General features: G+C 38.6%; 1 protein-coding gene across 1 annotated transcript in view; it reads right to left on the bottom strand.

Annotated features, from left to right (window-relative positions):
* Positions 1-23,173, bottom strand: part of LOC126299497 (phospholipase A-2-activating protein) — a 114,222-nt gene that overhangs the window by 36,546 nt on the left and 54,503 nt on the right. Inside the window, exons 6-7 of the mRNA XM_049991442.1 lie at positions 17,587-17,721; positions 6,558-6,735 (exon numbers count right to left, since the gene is read on the bottom strand). Coding sequence (XP_049847399.1) covers positions 6,558-6,735; positions 17,587-17,721 — 313 coding nt within the window. The remainder of the gene's footprint in view (positions 1-6,557; positions 6,736-17,586; positions 17,722-23,173) is intronic.

Genomic DNA, 23,173 nt, shown 5'->3' with positions numbered 1-23,173 from the left:
CTTGACAGGACTGTGGCACCCTATTTCTTGTTTGGTATACTGTTAATGTATTACAGAGCAGGATACATTATCTACGAATCTGAAACTGATTGAACTGCTGTGCACACACTCTACATGCAATTTGTTTACATACATTTGTAAGGTGGTCGTTCTATAATTCTTGCCGAGTGTTCTCAGTGGTAATATGGTTTTCATATTTTTTACTCAATCTGTATATGCTAACAACTGTTTAGTAGCAGAAAATGTTACATGTTCTTGCAATTTTTAATAAATAAAATTCTTTAATTTTAAGTCCCTTCAAGCCTACAGCTTTGAGTATTAGCATTATAGAATACGGTGAGAAAGTTGAAAGCTGGGGCAATTTTTGAGGTTTTTTGGAGGATTTCTTGTCCCACATTGATACATCACTTGAGTAAAGTTGTGATTCTGAGATATAATAGATTCTTGACCAATCCAAACTCAACAAAGTACAGGCCAAACAAACAAAGTGAAACTACAGCATCAATCAGTCAACAATAGAATAATTCTATTTATTCTTAATAAGGTGAAGAAACTCAGTTTCTAGACAGCAGTGTTTTCAAAACTAACAAGCTAAATCGAACGTCAGAAAGCAACTATATATGAGTACTAGAGTAAGAAAACAGAAAAAAAAAATTGGTAGTTGAGAAGATTACATAAACTTCACAAACTCTAACTCTGAAGGTAGTGCCAAAAATGAATCATAAAAAAGTGATGTATTGATTACTTTATACACAGTGCAAAGAGGGAAAAAGGTACTATCCATAATTAAAGAAGAGTTTCATGGATTTCTTGGGCTTCACTTCCTGTTCACTGGTGTTTTGACAGTGGTCTGGATGTTCCACTTGTGACTTATGCTATGACACGGGAGAGGAACAAACGTATTTTGTCCATCATTCATCCGAATGACAATACTAGTATGTCTATTAACAACACATACAAATTGTATTAGTACACTAATGGACAATTTGTTCTCCTCTGTGGAACTTAAATATATTAAGTTCATGGTTTTTATCATAGTTTTGAGTGTGCATCCACATTGACTTGACCTTCATGAGCATGAGAAAGGGTTAATGAGGCATGAATTTGAACCAGGCCTCCCTGTTGTCCTTTCTCTTTCCGTAATAATAATTTTACTTGTCTTTTTCTTATGCATCGTTGTCAATTTTTAACTACCATATGGTTCTGTGTTTTATTTCCACTTTTTAAGTGTTTTATCTACTGTTATCTCATATCTTGACTGTCCCTCCTCATCTACTTGCCCTCCCTGTAACTTGCCACTCCTCTTTTCAAGTACCACCTCCTGGCACATCTCATCCATCATCCTGTGTCCTCTCTCAATACCTAACATTACGTTCATGTTAAATATATCTATTTCTTACATTGTAAATGAGTTTATATAAAGTTTTTATAGTGTTTCTATGATGTTCATTGACAAGTTGGTTTTAACATAATTTAATTTATGTAATGTGTATTTTTTTAATAGCAGAAGAGTTCACATAACTTTTTTATTTTTTGTTTTTATAACGTATGTGGTGGATGAGGTGTTTTGCAGAATTTATTTATTATGCTGCTGCTGCTGTTGCTGCTGCTGCTGCTGCTGCTGATGATGATGATGATGATGCCTGTTGCTACATTCTTTTCTGTTTGATTAATTCTACTGTACCTTTTTCGATACTATGTAGATACCACTGGGTAATAGCTAGAGCTACGTGAAATTCGTTTATGCTATAAATGTGCAATAAAATGCAAAATCAATGCAAATTCATTAAAATTTGCATATTTTAGTGAAAACTCTCACGATCTGATACACTTCAAAATCGGTTGTGTTTATATTAGGTTTGTTTGAGATAGCCTACTTCAGTCCACTCCAGTAAGATCTGACTGTTGCTTCTGCGCATGCGCGAGTTGGATTCTACTCCAACGCTTTGGCACCAATGTTAGTTGGCCGCAGTGTTTGGATATGGCTCTATGGTGTAAACACGTGTATGTAACGTTTTGCGAGTGTTGCGAAGAGATAATAGTGCATTAAAAATGGGTAGGCATAAAGTCAGTTTGCAGGAGCGATGCAATAGCTATCCCAAAGAAGGTTTTCATGTTCACAATAAAAACACTTATGTGTTGCTTTTGTAATGAGAAGCTCAACTGGGAGAAGGACAATTTAGAAAAACACATTAATAGTGCTAGTCACAGGGCAAAAAAAGCGTCTGTAGTGGTTGCAGGAACTTCAACAAAAAGGCAGGCTGCAATTGTGAGATGTTAGACAGAGCCAAAAAAGTGAAAACTGAAATGAATGTATGCACCACAATATAGTTAAAATGTGTTTAAAGGCCAACATACCATTGACAAAATTAGATAATGTTGAAGTTAGGTCCTTTTTTAACAAATGTGTACCCAGTGCTGGTTGTATACCAAGTTCAGATAGACTTCAACGAGAATATGTCAGTAAGTGCAGTGATGAAACGAAAGAAGAAATCAGAGATTCTGTGAAGGATGTACCTATTGTGATTATCACTGACGAAACAAGTGACAAAAATGGAAGGTGCGTATATGCGGTTTTATTTCAGACAATGACCTCAACTTCCGAACAGAAACTGTATCTGGCTTCATGCAACTTTTTAGATGTTGGTAACAGAAGTACCTGTGCCCAGGCCATAGTGGATGCCCTAAAAGACTACAGCATTAAATATGAAAATGTTGTGGGTTTAGTATCAGACTCTGCTGCATACATGGGATGTTGTTTTGAGACACTTCAAGTACTGATTGGAGACCATTTAATACATTTCAAGTGCTGGGCCCACAAAATGAACTTAGTCGGTGACGTCTTTATGAAAGAACTAAAGGAGCTAAATTTTATTGTGAGTAAAGTGAAAATGGTGTTCCTGCACTTTCACAAAATGAAAAGCGCCTACCTTCAGTTTCTCCAAGAAAAATATCCTCACCTGCCAAAAAACCTTTTTCCCGGCCCGATAATCACTAAGTGGAATTCTTGGTTCCATGCAGTGAAGTACTTTGATACATATTTAACAACTATCATCGAATTTTTCAGATCACTGCAAAACAAAAATGCTGCCATTGAGCTCATTCTGGATCACTTAAAAAATGAAGCTGCCTCAGATATAGTCGTCCTGCAATGCAACTTTGTAAGTGACATATGTGCTAGCATTGTTAGTTTCATCACAACACTAGAGGGATTTGCACAATTGTTATGGGAGGAACTTGAGAGTATTAAATCAATACTGAAAAGAAATTCTGAAGGTTGTTTTCAACAGGCACTATTAATTATATAAACATACTCCAAAGCAAGGCACAGAAAGCACCTGCAAAAAAGTTGTCTTAAATCTGCTGCTATGAAAAGTTTACTAAAGCTATGTAAACACACAGCATCAGACCCAGCTAATATTTTTTACGAAAACAATGGCAAGCTCTTCAACACTGCAGTTTGTGGTGCGAAGTTAAATTTGGACAATTCTGCTGTTGTTAATATAACAAAAACAGTTCCACAGTTGAAAGCATTCCAACTGACTGTTTTATTGAGGCATATTCATCATTCCATCAACACCTTATTGACTGTTTGAGGCATGATGAGAAGCCTGATATATTGCAACATCTACTAATTGAAAAGCTTAAATATGATGAATTTGGAAATACTGCTTTATCTGTAATAGTGTGGATGCGGAGAGGTACTTCTCAACATACAATTTAATTGTAAGTAAGGAGGTCAATGAAGCCAGACACTATTGCAACAACTTCAATGATTGCATTCAATAGATAAACATTTTTACATTGGTGTATAGTAAGTGGTAATTTGAATGAGAAATAAAATTAAGATGATGTGATCCATAAACAATCAATTTCCTATTTTCTTCTTCTTTTCGTTATTATAAGAAAACGGGGAATAGTGAAAAAGAAAAATCAAACTTCAAGGTACGAATTATGTCATTTAACTGCATAAAGAAACCAAAAAAGTGAATGCTAAATTTTCGAAATTTGCTAATCTCACGTAGCTCTAATAATAGCCTTGGGGGCCGAAACCTGTTGTGGTTTATAAAACAAAAAGTAATGGGTGCAACCATTTTATTTTAAAAAAAGCCATTTTATTCAAAATCAAGACTACAATTGTGAACCCTACATCAGCATGCGCTATATGCCGTACAACAAAATACCACATTACTTATCAGGAGGAGGAGGAGATTAGTTTTTAATGTCCCATTGACAACGAATGTATATTCAATATACAAAGAGTAGGCATTCACAAGGGCCTTTATCTTCAAAGGTTGCTTCACAGCAATTTATTGGGTACACACACACACACACACACACACACACACACACACACACACACACACACACACACACACACACACACAATCTATAGTGATATCTACAAAGAATATTACAGTACCAGCATTTTTATTTCTTTTTTGGGGGGTTGCCATAGAAGCTTCTATACTCTACTGAGGTAAAAAACTAAGAATTAATGATAAATGGATGAAAGAAATAAAAGGTTGTAACAGTCATTTTTTCTGGTGGACAAGTAGCAATTTGAATCTTAAGTAAGCCATTAATAAGCTATTAAACAGGACAGTGAGAGCTGTGCCATGGCCACTATGTTTACTTTGTGTGTGAACCACAAATGGACAATATGACGTAGAGACAAATCATTCAGTTTGCTATAGTCTAAAGAATACGAACTGTGCATGAAGCTACCAAGTAGATCACATGGTACATACTAAACACGTAAAGCAAGTAAGGTAACAAACCAAACCTAAAATAAAGGTGCAGGCTGCCAATTTAGAGGTTAGGAGACAAATAGCACTCTATGGATCACCATAAAAATTGTATCAGAGCACTAACAGGATTATTTGTACTACAAGAACATTCTAAAGACAGTCATGGCACAGATGACCATCATCCCTTTCAGACTGTGAAATGGAAAACTATGTTCCCCACTGAATAGTAGCCTATTACTAGCAAGCCATAAATATCTCTTTAGTTACTACCAGATTTATTCCCCCATGAAGTTAATGAATACTGAAATAAATTGAAAGAGCCATGTCAGTTTATCATGAGTCAGTAAAACCAAATTACAACTATTGAAGAATGAGTGTGTGCTTGTACAGCACTGCATCTGCAGATACATTATGAAGTTAGAAAGTTTAAGTGAGTCAACAGTTTTTGCACCCAGTCTCAGCGGTGTCAAAACTAAGTGCTGGATGGAGTTGTCACTGTCAGTACTCTAGAAATATTCAGCACAGGTAGTGACAGGCCACACTGGTAATTCAACCCCAGGTAACAATTCAAACCTAAAATAAAGGTGCAGGCTGCCAATTTAGAGGTTAGGAGACAAATAGCACTATGTGGCATAGATCAATCATGTTTGTAGCAATGAACAGGTAATATGTTAATATATTTGTATTTACATTTACATAATTTACATTAATAATAATTACATGAACAACATACATGAATCAGACGAGGGAAATACAATCTTCATTCACCATGTTATGGTAGCACTCAGAAATTTCAATTTAATTTCCCATCATTCACAGATCAAGAACAGCATTAATGGGGGAGTGTCGCCTGGTTAAATTATATAAACTTAATGAGGCACTAACAGTGATGCCAAGTTTGGAAAGAACTGGGAAGGGAGGTATGGGGGGGCCCCCCCTCTGGAATTTTTTTTAGGGAGGTCTGGCAGCCCTCCCCTGGAATTTTTTTGTTAATTGAAATTAAAATTCTCAATTTGTAGCTCTATTGTAGCACTCAAAAAGTAAAAATTTAGGTCTTTAACCCTCAGTAAGAAGGGTGTACGAAATTTAAAAATTCAATCTCAATGACACGTTTTCAAAATATACAATATAAATGTTATTTAAAAGAAAAATGTTAGTGGAGCATGAAACATGATCAATTTTGAAAGGACCAAACCACTAAAAACATCACTCTATTAGTAAGCACAGTGAAAGGAATTTTCAAAGTAGTAAAAACTGAACTTTCATCACGTTCCTTGCATTAAAAAATATATCTTTACTTCTGCTCATACCACAAAGAATTTCCAGGCTCTTTTTTTTAAGTGTAACATAGAAGCCAAATGTAAGCATAAAGTGACACTTCAAACAATCATATTAACAAACAAGTAAAACATTTGATAAAATACCTTTTCGGTTACACTAATCTTCTCTCCATCCTTTGAAGAAACAACAATATTGCGTTAACAAGTACTGCAGGATACATGATGGATAGATTTTTGTGAGTGTATGAGACATGGGAATTCTTCCGTATAGTCCAGTCTGTATTTCTGAACCACACAATCAAACTCCCCCCCTCCCCAATGCCATGCACATTATCAATATAAGATAGCACAGAAAACAGTCTGGAGTTAACTCAACCAGCAAACATGCAGGTGCTCTTCAAATATTATTTTGGGCTCATGAATTAGGAAAAGAAATTCTACCATCTCGTATCAAGTGCTACACATTGGAAAATTAATTTCTTTTCTATGACACACATTTATTGAAAAAGTGAATGGAGAAGAATACCTGTCCACAATAAAGTTCTTTTCCAGCTCCATTTCCTGACCCAACAACTTCTCCCATCTTCTCCCATTCCTCATCTTCTAAGGACCACTTATAACACATCACAGTGTCTCCTTCTCTAACAAGCCTTGTCTGTCCATCTTGTTGACCTGGTGTAGCCAATATTTCTGGACCAGGAAGCCTGAAATCAATAGATGTTGAAAAATAGTCTGTTGCATAGTACACCTAAACAGTAAATAAAATGCAAATGCTAGGCAGATACTTATAGCAACACAAAATACAGCATCTGCTGCACACTTAACTCATAAAAATGTCCACACTATATTTTATATCCAGATACAAACATGAAACTATTATTACTCTCACAAAACTAGCAGTTATCGTTAGTATCTGTGCAAAAATATACATCACTCTTCGTAAATAACACCATTCCAAAGAATCACTGAAATAATTTTCAAAGAAGTAAAAACTGAACTTTCATCATGATCCTTGCATTAAAAATATATTTCTTTACAACTGCTCATGACACAAAGACTTTCCAGGCTCTCTTTTTTTTATTTTTTAAAAAAAAGAAGTAACACAGAAGAAAAGCAGAATCCGAGCAGTACAACAAAACCAGTCTCAGGAAAGCAGTAAGATGGTTGAGTATAAGATTCACTGATGTGAGACAACTCAATTTTTTTAAAACATTAATAAGTTATGTAGAGTCTTTGGTCAAAATCTCCTATGTACTTTGGATGTACTTTCTCTCTCAACATTACGTAATTTTCTGACAGGTCCCCTTTCAAGGACTTATAGATGTTTTACCCATTCGACACAAATAAGGATACCGAGGCAATTATTCGTACACTTTGCACCTACTTACATGCAGTAAGTGTACACCTATTTACACATGAGACACACCTTTATAGACATTTTTCTTCTACTACATGATCAGATTTTGAGTGATGAGGCATCTGCAGAAGAAAAACTAGGATAACAACAAAGATGGATCAATGTTACCGATACCTAACTATTCATTTTTGAACATAATTTGTGAAAACTGAAAATATCTAAATATAAATTAATTTAATAACCTATAAATTGATTCAGTCTTTATCATTGCGATGTATCAGGCAAGTGATTCTTTGAACAAGTGATTAACAACTGCAACATAAAATACAGAAAAATGGCACCACTAGTGTCTCAGCAAACACGTTCCCAACATTGTCAGGTGTTCACTAGGTGGCAGCTACATATAGATGTGCCAACACTTGCACAGGAACGTGTAAAACCAGCTGTCTACTAAAAATATACAAGATTTATGTTCACACACACACCCTGCAAGCCACCATATGGTGCATGGCAGACGTTACTTTGTATCATTATTAGTCAATAGCTTTTCTGTTCCACTCGCAAAATAGAGTGAGGGAAAAACAACGAACTATAGGCCACAGTAAATACACTAATTTCTCTTATCTTGTCTACGCGAGTCTTACATGAAATGTACGTTGGTGGCAGTAGTATCACTCCACAGTCAGCTTCAAATGCAGATCTGTAAACTTTCTCTACAGTGTTTCAGAAAAAGACACCGTCCTTCCTCCAGGGATTCCCATTTGAGTTCACAAAGCTCCTGCTGAGAATCCCAAACACTGTAGCAGTACTTAAGATAGGTTGTACCACTGCTCTATACGTGGTCTCCTTTATAAATGATATGGTATCTATCTAGGGTCCACTACTAAGCAACACAAATGGGCACTGTGGGCTGCTGCCTCTCCAGGCCATTGGTGACAACTGTGGGACTGGCAGGAAAACAGACACTAACATAAGCACACAACGTTTTTGTCAATCACATCTCCTGCAGCCACCACAGTGACTCATGATGCCATCCTAGTCGCTAGCAGCATGGGAGTTGCCACAATCAGCACTGCCATTGTGGGGACTGATACTTCGGTCATAGTTCATGTGCACACTTATCGTCATGGCAGTATTCTTCCACCTTGCAGCTATAAAGGATACCGCCCAGCCAATCAGAACCAGTTCACATCTGAGCCAAGTGCTGACCACATTCTGTTAGTTACTGAGTCGGAGTTCAATTTGCCTCAGCACAGTTGTTGACTCCAAGCCACATTAGAGTCTTTACTCCACGTCTCATCGCAGTTCAAACACCATCACACTGTGTGACGTCCAAGTCTGCACACCACATCTTATCCAATTCTCCACATCAGCCTCAGTTACCTTTGCTCCGAGCCATATCCAAGTCGGCATTCAATGCCTCGTCCGATTTCGCTACTCTGTGCCCAATAGAGCCCATATCTCCGCAACATCCACAACTGCCACACTATTTCCGACCGGTTACAAGCTTCCACCTCTCCAAGAGCACTCTCCTGGACTGTCCTTAAGCCCTGCCACTCTGCAATAATATGGCTGCATTGATATCGCATTTTATTCTGTTTACAAGTGTAAGTAAAGTTCCTTTATCTTGCTACCTGGGGTACAAAAATTATCAAGGGGCTCTCAACCATGACACAAAATCTGCCAACAAAGTGTGGATTTCGTGTGCTTGCCCAGTGCAGATACCCATCTCTGTGCACTACTTAGGACAGTCACTACTACACCCCCCCCCCCCTCCACCACTGCATGTGTGTATGATTTCAGTATGGCATCGATGTTCCCAATCATACAGGTGCAATAGCTGCTACAACGCATGAAACAGAATAACGGAACTTCTACTGAAGCTAAGCTACACGCCTCTCACTACCATAAGCAAAGCAGACCCTATCGCCATTGCTCCCAGCTGAGCCTGTCAGCATCATGCTGACATCCCAACAGCACACCTTCAGCTGGCAGAGCCTCTCAGCCCTATGCCAATATCCCACCAGCCTTTTGTCTGTCTGTTTAACTTGTGTTAGGTCACACACCTGCAGAGATGCCTTCTCCTTGGGTGCCCAACACTGCTTCCAGTTAGCATCTGGTTGCCATCGCCACCTCCATCACCAATCTTCCTGCTGGAGACTACCCTCTCACTGCAATGATGATGGGTCGGGTGCTTCACTGGTCCATGTGTCACCTCTCACTGGCTGCCACTGACTACTGTTGCCAACCTACCATTTCCAAGAGTGCCACCCCTTCCGGGTGGCAGCTGCATCACCTCTGCACTAGCTTTGCCACCTCTTCTTACGAGTGAAGGATTTAGTAGCTGCATGGGATCCAACACAGGCATGTGCTGCGGGCTATCACCTCTCCACGTTACTGGAAATACCACCTCAGGAGAGGCAGGAACGCAGTCAGACAATGGTATAAGCACAAAGTGTTGTCAGTCTCATCTACTGCAGCCACCACAGTAATGCATACTACCAGCATTGCCACTCGTTGTGTGAGAGTCGCTGCACTCAGTGCTGTCAATCACCGATTCTTCTACTGCAGGTCACATACTGTTGATCGTCACAGCAGTATTCTTCCACTAGGCGGGATGCCACCCACAACAGTGAACTGTCAGTGCTCATCTCTTTATCACTCCCAGATTACACTGGCCATGTCCGCAGCCCATCCGACGGAGCCCACCCTTTCCACATCGTCCACTCTGCCTCACCCGGACTTTTTTCCTGTACCGTTTTTGAGTCCTAACTTTCTCCACCAACATGGGCAAACCAATGTTGCCCTAGTAAGACATAACAGCAATGACTATCAGTGGATTGAAACCCAGTACTGCTGATTTAAGTCCGAATGAGTTGTATTCCCTTTATGAGAGCAAACAAAGCTCTTACTATCTGGGGGCACATTAACTGATGTAGTTCTCTCTGTCACGACAAAGAAGATGAGCTACAGTCTCCCAAAATTCTCCCAATAAACCGAAGTTGACCTTTCACCTTCCATACTACCATTCTTATGCGCTCATTCCATTTCATATCACTTTGCAACATGATGTCACTACATTTAATCATCGTGATTGTGTCAAGCAGCACACTACTAATGCTGTATTCAAACAGTAAGAGATAGTTTTCCCTACATATCTGCATTAACTTACATTTCCATACATACACAGCGTGCTGCCATTCATCATGGCGACAAGAAATTTTTTCTAAGTCATCTCATGTCCTCTTACAGTCACTCAACACAACCATCTTCCCAAACACCACAGCATCATCAGCAAACAGCAGCAGATTGCCGCTCACCCTGTCTGTCAGATAATTTATATAGATAGTAAGAGCGATCCTACCACACTTCCCTGGGGCACTCCTGACAATACCGTTGTCTCTGATGAGCACCCTGTCGAGGGCAGCTGGGTTCTATTACTCAAGAAGTCTTTGAGCCAGTCACATGCTCTGCTCTTCATTAACAGTCTGCAGTGGGGCAATGCAATATGTCACATGCTCCCCAAAATGGAACGATATCTAATCCATTTGTTGCCCTTTGTCCATGGTTCACAGAATATGGTATAGGTTATTCAGTTTCTGTATAGTGACAGTTTGAAACCGACTGAATTTCATCAAAGAATGAAGGTGAAATATGGTAATGCATGTATCAAAGCAGCAAGTGCATGAACGGAGACGAAAGTTTGAAAATGGAGTGATGTGCATGGACGATTCTCCTTATTCAGCTAGAGCATATCACACCCTGACTCTAGAAAACACAATAGTCTCTGAAGACATAGTGATGGAAAACCAGTGAGTGACACTGGATGACACTGTAGTAATTATTGTAAAGTACATGCCTCAATAATTCTCACCAAAGATGAAACCTGGGTCCATCATTTACCAATAACCAGAAAAAGAAAAGAACGAGTAAACGATTCACTCTTCATCAGCTCAAACAAAGGTCAAGTAATGAGTTACAACAATAAACAGCTATATATATATATATATATATATATATATATATATATATATATATATATATATATATATATATGATCAAAATCACTTTCTATAAAACTTACAGGCTATTTCTTGTCTCTTGATAATGTTTACTACTTTATTTTATTCTCTCGCTTGCAGTATAACAGATTCGTACTTCTCCAAGTGCAACACAAAAACAGGCTTGTATCCTACTTTTAGGGCTTGCCAATCTCTTGACTAGGCAACACATTCCTTCTTTCATGAGATATATTGATTAAAAACTGCATCAATTTGCTAGCTTTTGGGCCGTTCCATGCCAAGTGGTTTGATTTTGGAAATGTAACCACATGAACATCACAGGTTTTGCTGAAGTTTTGTGTGAACAATTGTAAATATTCACTTCCAGAGATACAATCATTTTTTTGACACCATAGCACAACTATTGAACGTAAACCCTGAGTTTTTGGCAACTTTGAGACACGGTATGTCAAGCAATATTTTCTTGAAAGAGAATGAGGGCACATTGTACAACTCTGTGCACTCTATTAATAGAAATAATTTTTATAAAAGATTTCTTGAGCAATTTTCATATAGGTAATTTGATACAAAGTAGGCTGAAAAATTGACGCTTGAAAAAATGTGAAGTTTAGCTTTTTTATATCTCTGGAAGTAATTGCAGGATAAATCTGAAATCTTACATATAATAATTTACAATACAAGGTTTTAGGATATAAAATTTCATTCTCCTACTGCTTTCCAATAGTTTACAAATTGGAGGCAAAGTTCACAGATTTGTAAAAATGCTAAAAATGGCTATTTTTAGCCCACCTTCCCCAAAAAGTCCTCTGCAAACTATTCCTGCAGTTTTCATTAGGAAGACCATTTTCTAAACCACCTACAAAAACTAGATTTAGTTTACAGTTGTGAGCATATAAGGCTCTAAAAAACAATAGGCGAGGTGTATTTAAAATATGCTCATATTCCGATGGCACTCAAATTAATTTTAACATTTTTATTATGTTCTATAATTATTTAGTACTCTCTAGGGAAGGTGATATTATAAAGTCCTGATGACTAGAAAGTGAGTCATAACTTCTTTTAAAAAGAAATATTTCACCCCGTTTTTCTGTAATGACAACTACATAATAAACTGGTTGTACACTTCAAATTTTAACTTTGCATTACAGATGCACTGGACACTGAATAACACAGTAGTAAAATGGTTACTAATAGCTGCAACACACATGGTTAAAACTGCCTTCAAGTTTTACACCATTGTCACATTGTGCAAGTTTTGGGGAAGTTCATAGCAGCCTGCCTGCCAGTTTTTGGAAAGGATTCATGTAATAGAGAATTCTGAGTATGTCTCTTATTGTGTAATGCTACTGACATGGTAGTTTAATTCCAGATTTAAGTATAGAGTATTTTGTTTCCACAGTTTGCACTTCAACTGATTAAAATTTGTTTAAATGTGTTTTTATGGCTCATGATGACAAACAAAGCTGGTTCCTTTTGAAATGAGAAAACCAGCAACCCCATCACCACAGACCCATGTCTGATAGCTGTGGAACAGCAGCCACTGGTGTGTTTCTTAACCATAGGTCCCCAAGCCTGATATGGTTTCTTTCCACAAGATCCCAAGCCTGATGATACATTTCTGTAATTGTCAGTAAACAACACTAGACGAAGTGTCTCTTAGGATCCTAGCCTGCGTTTTCCATGTTAAGTCCATGAACAGTGATTAATATGTTATTTGTGTTTTTTAACTGTGTGTCATTGTGTTTTATGAGTAGTGACAGCAGCAAAGTAGATTTGTTTTGTGAACAGTGAAAGGTTTTTTTAGATATTTATGAGGGTCATAGTGCGGCAGCCACAAAGTCAAAGATTGTTTTGAAAACCACACTGCATCACTAAGCATGATACTGTTGAGGTGGTGGTATGCCATTGCCTTCCTCCAACCTTCGAACTGACTGACTGTTCACTTGCAGCAGGACCTACAGTTTAACACTGATTCTGATCCACAATGCAACTCTGTATTCTTCATATCAGCTAACATCACCAGAGGCGAAAGAAGTTATGAGTGGCAAATGAAAATCTTAGGATTGACTAGGGATCATGCCAGAGACCTTTGGATTTGCAGTCAGGCACTCTAAGCTGAGCCACCAAACCCCATGAAAATAGTAATGGAGATTAAATATGAGTTTAGAAGTTTTTTGTCAGTTGCTAGGATGGCAGCAAGTAAGTATTCAGTTTATTTATGGATGGTGCACTACACATGAAATCAATGGGAAAATCTATATCACATTGTCAGTAGCACCTGTTGGTGATACATATTATTGTTATTTGAACAGTTACAAAGGCTACCACTGACTGTCATAGCATGAAAGATTAATCTGGAAACGCATGACAAGCTTCAGTGCTAAATTGAAACTAAACTTTTTACCGTTATCAAGAGCATGGTTGGGTCTTGGCATTGGAAGTAACACACTTTCCTAACAAATTCAATAAATGAAGTAGAATATGTACAGTTATTCTTTCAAATGAATATTTTTCTACTTAAATCTGAGGAACTTTAATATCCACAAAGTAAAGAGAAATGCTTTTGTTAAGGAAACATGGCCATATTTCTCAATGAAACATGTTCTCTCTGTTAATCATTCTTTATCCATGTCCAATAGCCACCAACCAAACTGCTGAAATTAAGCATGAGCACAAAATATAGAGGAAAGGAGGTTACATATACTGGCAGTTGTTGCTCTCAATAATTAACATGTACCTCAGCCTCAATAGGATCTACAAAAATGGGTCTAGACAGTGCACACAGCATTTTTAGAACCAAATTGGGACTCTTCTTGCGGCATCATGTACATGTCGACAAAGGAACATAAAACTATTCTCACATATTGCCATTCAATAAGCTGCCTTTAAATATTGAACCAATGTTACCCATTAATTATCCTGTTGTCATACATTTAAGACCTACTAAGTTACAGTGCAGCCACCAAGATAAACTTTGTTTGAACGTCATTCATGATAGTATCCAGGAAATTAACTCACTGCTTGAAAAACTAAGGACATGTAGAGAAATCATAAGACAGCAAAATTTACGACATATAACTACACCTACACCAACTTTGACCCATCTTAAAAGTTTGAGGCATACAATGGCATCAAACCACAACCACACTCACTATCACCTTTCGCATAACTTCTGCAATGCATTAACCCATTATATTTTTGTTTCTTGTACTAGCTATAGGGCCAATCCATATGAAATGGTCCAGTGATGGTTGCTTGACCATTTTTAAATATTTTAATTTTTATAGGTGATTGCCCTGTATCTGAAAAGTTCAAACCAGTTTTTTTTAAATAATTTATCTTGCATCTTTACTGGATGGCGGCGATTTTTATTTGTAGGTGCATGACGATTTTTCAGTCTGGAGACATTAGCGAAAACTTGAATATCTCTGCACTGGGTTAAGTTACAACATTGCAATTGACATGATTATTTTTAGAAAAGTGTCCTCTACCACATTGTCTATTACACAAAATACCCTAAATTCAAAAATAACCAGTCAAAATGACCTCCAATGTTTGGTATCCAAATTTTCAAAAATCCACTTTGCAGACCCAAAAATAACAAACAAGGAGTGATTTGTGAGAGTATTTTTTTCCTATAGTTAGATATCATACACTACTAGCCTCATATAGAGCAAGAACATTTACAATTGATAACTTACAAAAACTCACTATGTTTCTAAAATCCATAAAATCCAAAGTAAGTTTTTGAAGGACACAAAAGCACAACTTCATGACACTAAATGCATAGTGCTAGCCGATTTTGCAGAAAATTTTACATTTGTGATTCAGGATGCAATACAAGGGTACCACTGGGTCAATGCCCAGGCAACAGTGCATCCATTTATTTTTTACTTTAAAAATGAGAAAGATGAAGTTTGCAACCCTTAAATTTGATTTCTAAGTGACTACTTTGAGCACAAGACTTTGGCTGTACATGTGTGTCAAAAGTATGTAATAAAGTACATAAAAGAAAATTTTCCCAAGGTTGAGAAGCTGATATATTTTTCAGATGGAAGTGTTAGTCAGTGTAAGAACAAAAAGAATTTTTCAAATCTGTGCAACCACGAAGTAGACTTAGTAGGAGGCTGAATGGCACTTTTTTTGTATCTTGCCATGGTAAAAATGCATGTGATAGAGTAGAAAGTAGAACAAAATGTGTAGTAAAGCCAGCCTATAGAGATCAACCCCAGACCAAATTTTCACAGTACAGGAAATGTATGTCTTTTGCAAGGATAATACTAAAGGCATTACCTATTTTCTAATCAAGAAAGAAGTGGTTCTGCATATGAAAACAACACTTCAAACCAGATTTGAAAACTGTATAGCAATAAAGGATCAAGGCATTTCCACAAATCCCTTGGCATTGCAGAAAACTTAGTTTGATTCTATGTAACATCAGAAACTGAAATTTATGAGGATCATTGTATTGGTAAAATTACCTCTCTGTCTTTAACATTGAATGACATAGGGGCATGTGTGTATGATGAACAGTAGTGGCTTGCAAAGGTTGAAAGAACAAGTTTGAAAAACAATGTTTTTGTGCATTTTTACCACCCTGCCGGCCCAAGAATATCATTCAAGAAATCTACTAGTGACAAAGTTTGGATACCAATGAAAAATGTTTTAAGGAAACTTTCAGTGCTTGAACTTACTACAGCAACTGGGAGGTCTTACTCTATATCACAGAAGCTGTCTGACGAAATAAGTGTTCTTAACATTCACCACCAGGTTTAGGAACAGTCGCATCTTGAAGGACAGTAATTGAAAATATTTATTTTAAGATTGTCAAAAGAATATAAATGTTAATTTCAGTGATGTTTCCACTTTTTGTATATAATTCAGTACTTACTTCAATAATAATTGATTATATCCCACCAATATCACAAATGAATAGGCAACAGCCATAAGATCAGTTGTAGAGTAATGTGAATTATCTCCTCATTTTCCAAAATTCGTATCATCATATACAAATACTGAAATTTTTATAGTACTTTGCTATCATATAGGTGTACAAACTGTGCAAAAATCATATTTTTATATTCAGTCCCATCTGAGATAACCAAAACCAAACTTCACAAAAAATGAAAATTTTCAAATTTCAAAAATTTATAAAATATTAAGGAAACGTTTGTAAGTGTTTTTGCTCTATATGTGGCTAGTAGTGTATGATATTTAACTATAGGAAAAAATAGACACTCATAAATCACTCCTTGTTTGTAATTTTTGGGCCTAAAAGGTGGATTTTTGAAAATTTGGATACCAAACTTTGGAGGTCATTTTGACTGGTAATTTTTGAATTTAGGGTATTTTGTGTAATAGACAATGTTGTAAAGGACACTTTTCTATTCATATTTTTGCTAAAGTCTCCCAACTGAAACATCGTCACACACTTACAAACGAAAATGGCTGCCATTTGGTAAACCTGAATGGTAAATTTTTTTAAAAAATGTTTTGAACTTCTCAATTATCGGGTAATCACATATAAAAAGATTAAAATATTTTAAAATGGTCAAGCAACTAACTTAATTTTTATTGGACCACTTCATTTGGATTGACCCTACAAGCTGGCTGCCCTCACAGGGAGAGAGGTGTCTTGTCCAAGCCACCAATGCACTACCCCGCCAATTGCATGTTTTCGGTCCCAGCATCGTCTGCATACCACAAAGGGGCCAACTTAAAGTGTGTACAAAGTACATTATACTGGCCGCTTGAATATCCTGGCTTTATATTACCCACACCACCTCTGAATTACAAAGCTCATCATGAAAGTAAGCACATAAAGGTCACAAAGCTTTCTTACAGTATCACAACAACACAGAAGTAGTGAATTGAGTCAACTGACCAGCCAGCACTAGACATGGCAAACAGTCAATATTGATGGGCGAGGGTTCAAGCAGTGGGAAGTGAGGGGGACCGTTTTTGTACAATCTTTAACTGTCTAGTTGTATGACAGTGACAGTAGTCTCACATCACTAATAGAACTCTGACCTACTGAAAGCCTTGATAAATGCCTTCTACTGATACCACCAGGTAGGGATGAAGAATATGATCTTTAAGTTTAGGTGCTTAAAAATTATCATTCCCAAGCAAATTTAAGCGTCTAAATGCCGAATACAGTGTATCTAGGTACTTACAAGTTTTTGTCAATATGTAAATTCTTACTCTTCATGCTCATCAACTTTGAAGTAACCTGACTTCTAAACACTTCTCGTTCTTCACTTGGTGCCATACGTTCTTCATCTTGGGTGAAAACACGTACAGTGCCATCACTGAAACCATAAAAATTATTAATTACTCCATCGTGTTCTCTCTGAATAGAAGATAATAGATATGTTAATGCTACTTCTTTATATCTTCATATGACACGTAAGACCTACTCTTTCACATCTATGACTTTTTCCAATCTGTGAACTAATTTTGATATAGTCAGGTTGTGTAGGAATCCATATCTGTATTGTAACTATGTTCCAAGACTATTAATCATGCTCAGTGACAATTACCAAGCAGAATATTTCAAAATTTCACCTAAACATTACAAGTATAATACACACACAATTTTGGATGATGTTTGGTTCATGGGGAACTCAACTGCATGGTTATCAATGCCCGTACGAATTGCCAATCGTTTCTCAGTCCAAACTCACCACTTTCATGAATGATGAAATGATGAGGACAACACAGTCAGTCATCTCGAGGCAGGTGAAAATCCCTGAATCCATCGGGAATCGAACCTGGGACTCCGTGCTGGACAAGGAAGAATGCAACCACGAGGGGAGGATACATATACAATACTTAGAATCTTAAAAGCAGTATGAGGAGAAGATGAGATGAGCAATCAGCTCTATTTTGCTCATGTAATGTGTGTTGTCAACAAGTTAACTGGGAACCACATTTTGTGCTAAATGGACAGCACTTGCATATGTTAAGATTGGCTGACACATACTTAAATGTTTGGTGCAACCTCAGAAGAAATTGCCTGATAAACTGATAAAGAGACAAGATGGTGCACATCATTGTAATGAATTTCAGTTCTCTGTAAAACTAAAAACATCTCTGGTTATGACAGAGTTACAGTATTTTTTTCCATCATGAAGTATGACTGCTGCTGTTGTAAGAACACTATTTGCCTGATCTCTTGTTATTTATGCCAGCTGAGGCCACATGCAGCTTTCCCCCCCCCCCCCCCCCCCCCCCATTAACACTGAATAACAAGGTGAATAATTTATCTACTCCACAATTACATTTAATGATATTTTCCTTAGTGTAGCCCTATTTTGCAAAGATTAACCCCTGATATGCCCAATAATTACCTTACCATATACAAGGGTTGCCAAGTCAACCAGTCCTCACTGTGGTCAGTAGGTTATATTACAGCTGCAGCCTGTCTTTTTTTCAAAAGTGATTCTTTCCACATTATTAAAAAAAACTCTTTCTTGGTATCCGTCATTGCAGGAGTGTTCCTGACCATAAGAGGGATCGGTTCTTTCCTGCACCCTTTTATTTATTCCCTTGTTCGTTTCAGTTTCTCTTTAGATAGCAGCTATTCCCTGCTAGGTAATACAGTCATTCACTTGCCGTTGATGCAAACTGCCTGTTATAATTCAGTCTACCGTGTTCGTGTGCATAGACCTATACAAACAAAACAAGCATACTCTGCCACAGAAAGATCTTGCTGAGAATCTAAGAAAATACAGATCCTATATAAAATGATTAAGCGGGGGGAGGCTTTTATTCAGTCACTCTTAGACCAGGCTGTTGCAGCAATAAAAAGACAGCAAAAGGAATGGAGGACTCAGAAACAGGCATCCTTCCTGCTGAAAAGTGGGTGAACAAGTTAGATACAAATAAGTCACCATATCCAGATGGAATCACAATTAGATTTTACAGGGTACTTCTCAGCACTGGTCTCATACTTAGCTTCCATTTATCATGAATCTCTTGCTCAGTGGAAAGTTCCAAGTGACTGAAAAATAGGCCAGATAACTCAGATGTGTAAAAGAATGAGCCCGCAAAATTACAGATCAATATCTTGAATGTCAGTCTGCTGCTGATCTAGGGGCCAACTAACAAATGTGACATTAGTGCTCATAAAAACATAAGTTTCATCATATTTCTGTTCTCTTTTTCCTATGTTTCAAATTTTAATACCTTTCTAGTTTATTCTGCGATTGTTACATTGCAAGTTTAACTGCACACTGAACTTCCAATAGTCATTATCTATGTTTGACTTTTGCTGGCATACTCACCTCATGCTCACAGCGAACTGCACACACCTACAGATATTCTAGACATCCAAGGTGTCTACCTCAGACCATGTACTTGGTCCCTCTGATCATTACTGTCAGATAAAGCTAAGGACAGGCTTGGTAAAATTCATAAAACTGCAGGCCAACATAAGGACATTCTTGGAACATAAACAACACTTTTCTGGGGCATTGGCCAACTGAACATGGGATGATATGTATACTGGAAAACACTGTAGATGCTAAGTTCTCGACATTCTGGTTCTCGGCATTCTGCACAGAGTTTAAATTAATTTTCAAGTAGGCATTTTAAAACATAGCCAATTCAACAGCAGCAGCTAAGTAACATGGATGGATAACTGTGGGAATCAAAGTCCTCACAGAGACAAACTTCTCAGTTACAAAATAGCTACCCTAATTCACAATTCCTGGATTACTAAGACAGGTACAGAAAAGCTATTCAATTACAAAATGATATACAATGTAGAAAATAAAAGCAAAAGTAGAGTGGGATACCATTAAAAATGAAAATGGGAAAGTCAGACAATTATAACAACATACAAGTAAGAGATGGGGGTAAAATGATGGAAAACCCTCATAATTGGTAAATTTTTAATGTGGCTATTTCTTTGGTACTGAAGAGTAGCTGCAACAAAATCTTCCTAAAACACATGTAGCACTCACCATGACCCATACAGCAAGTACAATTCTGACGTTTCTCACAACAGAGCTTTAAGCCAGGAGCAGAAAACAGAAATTAGAAAATAAGAATCCATCTGGCTTAGATGAGGTTCCAGTTTGTTTTAAAGACAGCATACAAGCCCGGTATACAAACATAATACATGCGTCTTTTTAACCCTAGAACTGCCGGGCTGGGCCTGTGAGACCCACTGGTTTTTGTTTCACTGAATTTATATTCTTATAGTTGCTGATTTCACTCGAGCGCCCTACTACCTTCCTGAAACATCCGAGAGAAAGCATTATTGTGGTGAATAAGGTTTTTCTTTGTTTAGTCTTTGTTTGGCAGTCTTTCAAAAAGCGCGCGGGTCTGTCAGACCCAGACCGACCATTTACGTAACTAATTCCTGCCAGTGCAATCCCATTTTTATTCTGGTGTATCATTGATTAACTAGTTATTTTGTGAACTATGTGTGATGTCCTAACACTGAATTATCATTGTCAGTAGTCTGCAGTATAACATGGCAAGAGAAAGTCTTTCTTACAGTGAAATTTGCAGAATTTTGTATGATGATCAGACTGAAACAGACGATTCTGATGCGTACCCAGACTTCAAAATAAACAGTTATCATGACAGCAATAGTGAAATAAGTGGTGATGAAGAGGAAGATTTTCAGTCATCTGCCGACACTGATGCACCTGCTATCGCTGATTCTAGTACAGCTCCTCTGACTGACTCAGGTACGTCACCTATACGCTATTACAAAGGAAGGAAGGAAGCTACTAAATGGCGAAAAACGTGTTTCCCACAAAGCGTTCAAACAAGACATCACAGCATAATTACAATGCATTTGCCTGTAAGTATTCGAGCTGCAATTGATGTTCATTCACCGCTAGAATTATGGCAGTTACTTTTTAGCAATGCATTGATTGATACAGTTCTTGAATCAACCAATATCTATATTGATTCAGTTCGAAACAATTATGCAAGTTACCCGAACATGGCTAGGCCTGCCAGTTTTGATGAACTGAAGGCATATTTTGGCCTACTTTACTTAGCTGGAACATTGCATGGCGGTAAAAATGGATATTGAAAACTTATGGAATACAGATGGGACAGGAATTGAAATCTTTCGTGCAAGTATGTCACTGAAGAGGTTCAGATTTTTGACTTGTTGTATCAGGTTTGACAACATACATACAAGGGAAGAAAGAAAAGCACAAGATAATCTTTCTGACATAAGAACCATTCTTGATGTTTGTCTCCAACTGGAAAGTATATTTTGCTCCTTCAGAAAACGTTACTGTGGACAAAATGCTTGTTCCATACAGAGGCACATGCAGGTTCAGGATGTACACTTCTGGAAATGGAAAAAAGAACACATTGACACCGGTGTGTCAGACCCACCATACTTGCTCTGAACACTGCGAGAGGGCTGTACAAGCAATGATCACACGCACGGCACAGCGGACACACCAGGAACCGCGGTGTTGGCCGTCAAATGGCGCTAGCTGCGCAGCATTTGTGCACCGCCGCTGTCAGTGTCAGCCACTTTCCCGTGGCTTACGAAGCTCCATCACAGTCTTTAACACTGGTAGCATGCTGCGACAGCGTGGACGTGAACCGTATGTGCAGTTGACGGACTTTGAGCGAGGGCGTATATTGGGCATGCGGGAGGCCGGGTGGACGTACAGCCGAATTGCTCAACACGTGGGGCGTGAGGTCTCCACAGTACATCGATGTTGTCGCCAGTGGTCGGCGGAAGGTGCACGTGCCCGTCAACCTGGGAACCTGGGACCGGACTGCAGCGACGCACGGATGCACGCCAAGACCGTAGGATCCTATGCAGTGCCGTAGGGGACCGCACCGCCACTTCCCAGCAAATTAGGGACACTGTTGCTCCTGGGGTATCGGCGAGGACCATTCGCAACCGTCTCCATGAAGCTGGGCTACGGTCCCGCACACCGTTAGGCCGTCTTCCGCTCACGCCCCAACATCGTGCAGCCCGCCTCCAGTGGTGTCGCGACAAGCGTGAATGGAGGGACGAATGGAGACGTGTCGTCTTCAGCGATGAGAGTCACTTCTGCCTTGGTGCCAATGATGGTCGTATGCGTGTTTGGCGCCGTGCAGGTGAGCGCCACAATCAGGACTGCATACAACCGAGGCACACAGGGCCAACACCCGGCATCATGGTGTGGGGAGCGATCTCCTACACTGGCTGTACACCTCTGGTGATCGTCGAGGGGACACTGAATAGTGCACGGTACATCCAAACCGTCATCGAACCCATCGTTCAACCATTCCTAGACCGGCAAGGGAACTTGCTGTTCCAACAGGACAATGCACGTCCGCTTGTATCCCGTGCCACCCAACGTGCTCTAGAAGGTGTAAGTCAACTACCCTGGCCAGCAAGATCTCCAGATCTGTCCCCCATTGAGCACGTTTGGGACTGGATGAAGCGTCGTCTCACGCGGTCTGCACGTCCAGCACGAACGCTGGTCCAACTGAGGCGCCAGGTGGAAATGGCATGGCAAGCCGTTCCACAGGACTACATCCAGCATCTCTACGATCGTCTCCATGGGAGAATAGCAGCCTGCATTGCTGCGAAAGGTGGATATACACTGTACTAGTGCCAATATTGTGCATGCTCTGTTGCCTGTGTCTATGTGCGTGTGGTTCTGTCAGTGTGATCATGTGATGTATCTGACCCCAGGAATGTGTCAATAAAGTTTCCCCTTCCTGGGACAATGAATTCACGGTGTTCTTATTTCTATTTCCAGGAGTGTATATCCCAAATAA

This window comes from Schistocerca gregaria, chromosome X (assembly GCF_023897955.1).
Source record: "Schistocerca gregaria isolate iqSchGreg1 chromosome X, iqSchGreg1.2, whole genome shotgun sequence".
NCBI classification, from domain to species: domain Eukaryota; kingdom Metazoa; phylum Arthropoda; class Insecta; order Orthoptera; family Acrididae; genus Schistocerca; species Schistocerca gregaria.
Note: the sequence above shows the minus strand (reverse complement) of the source record. Positions and strands in the feature narration are given on the sequence as shown.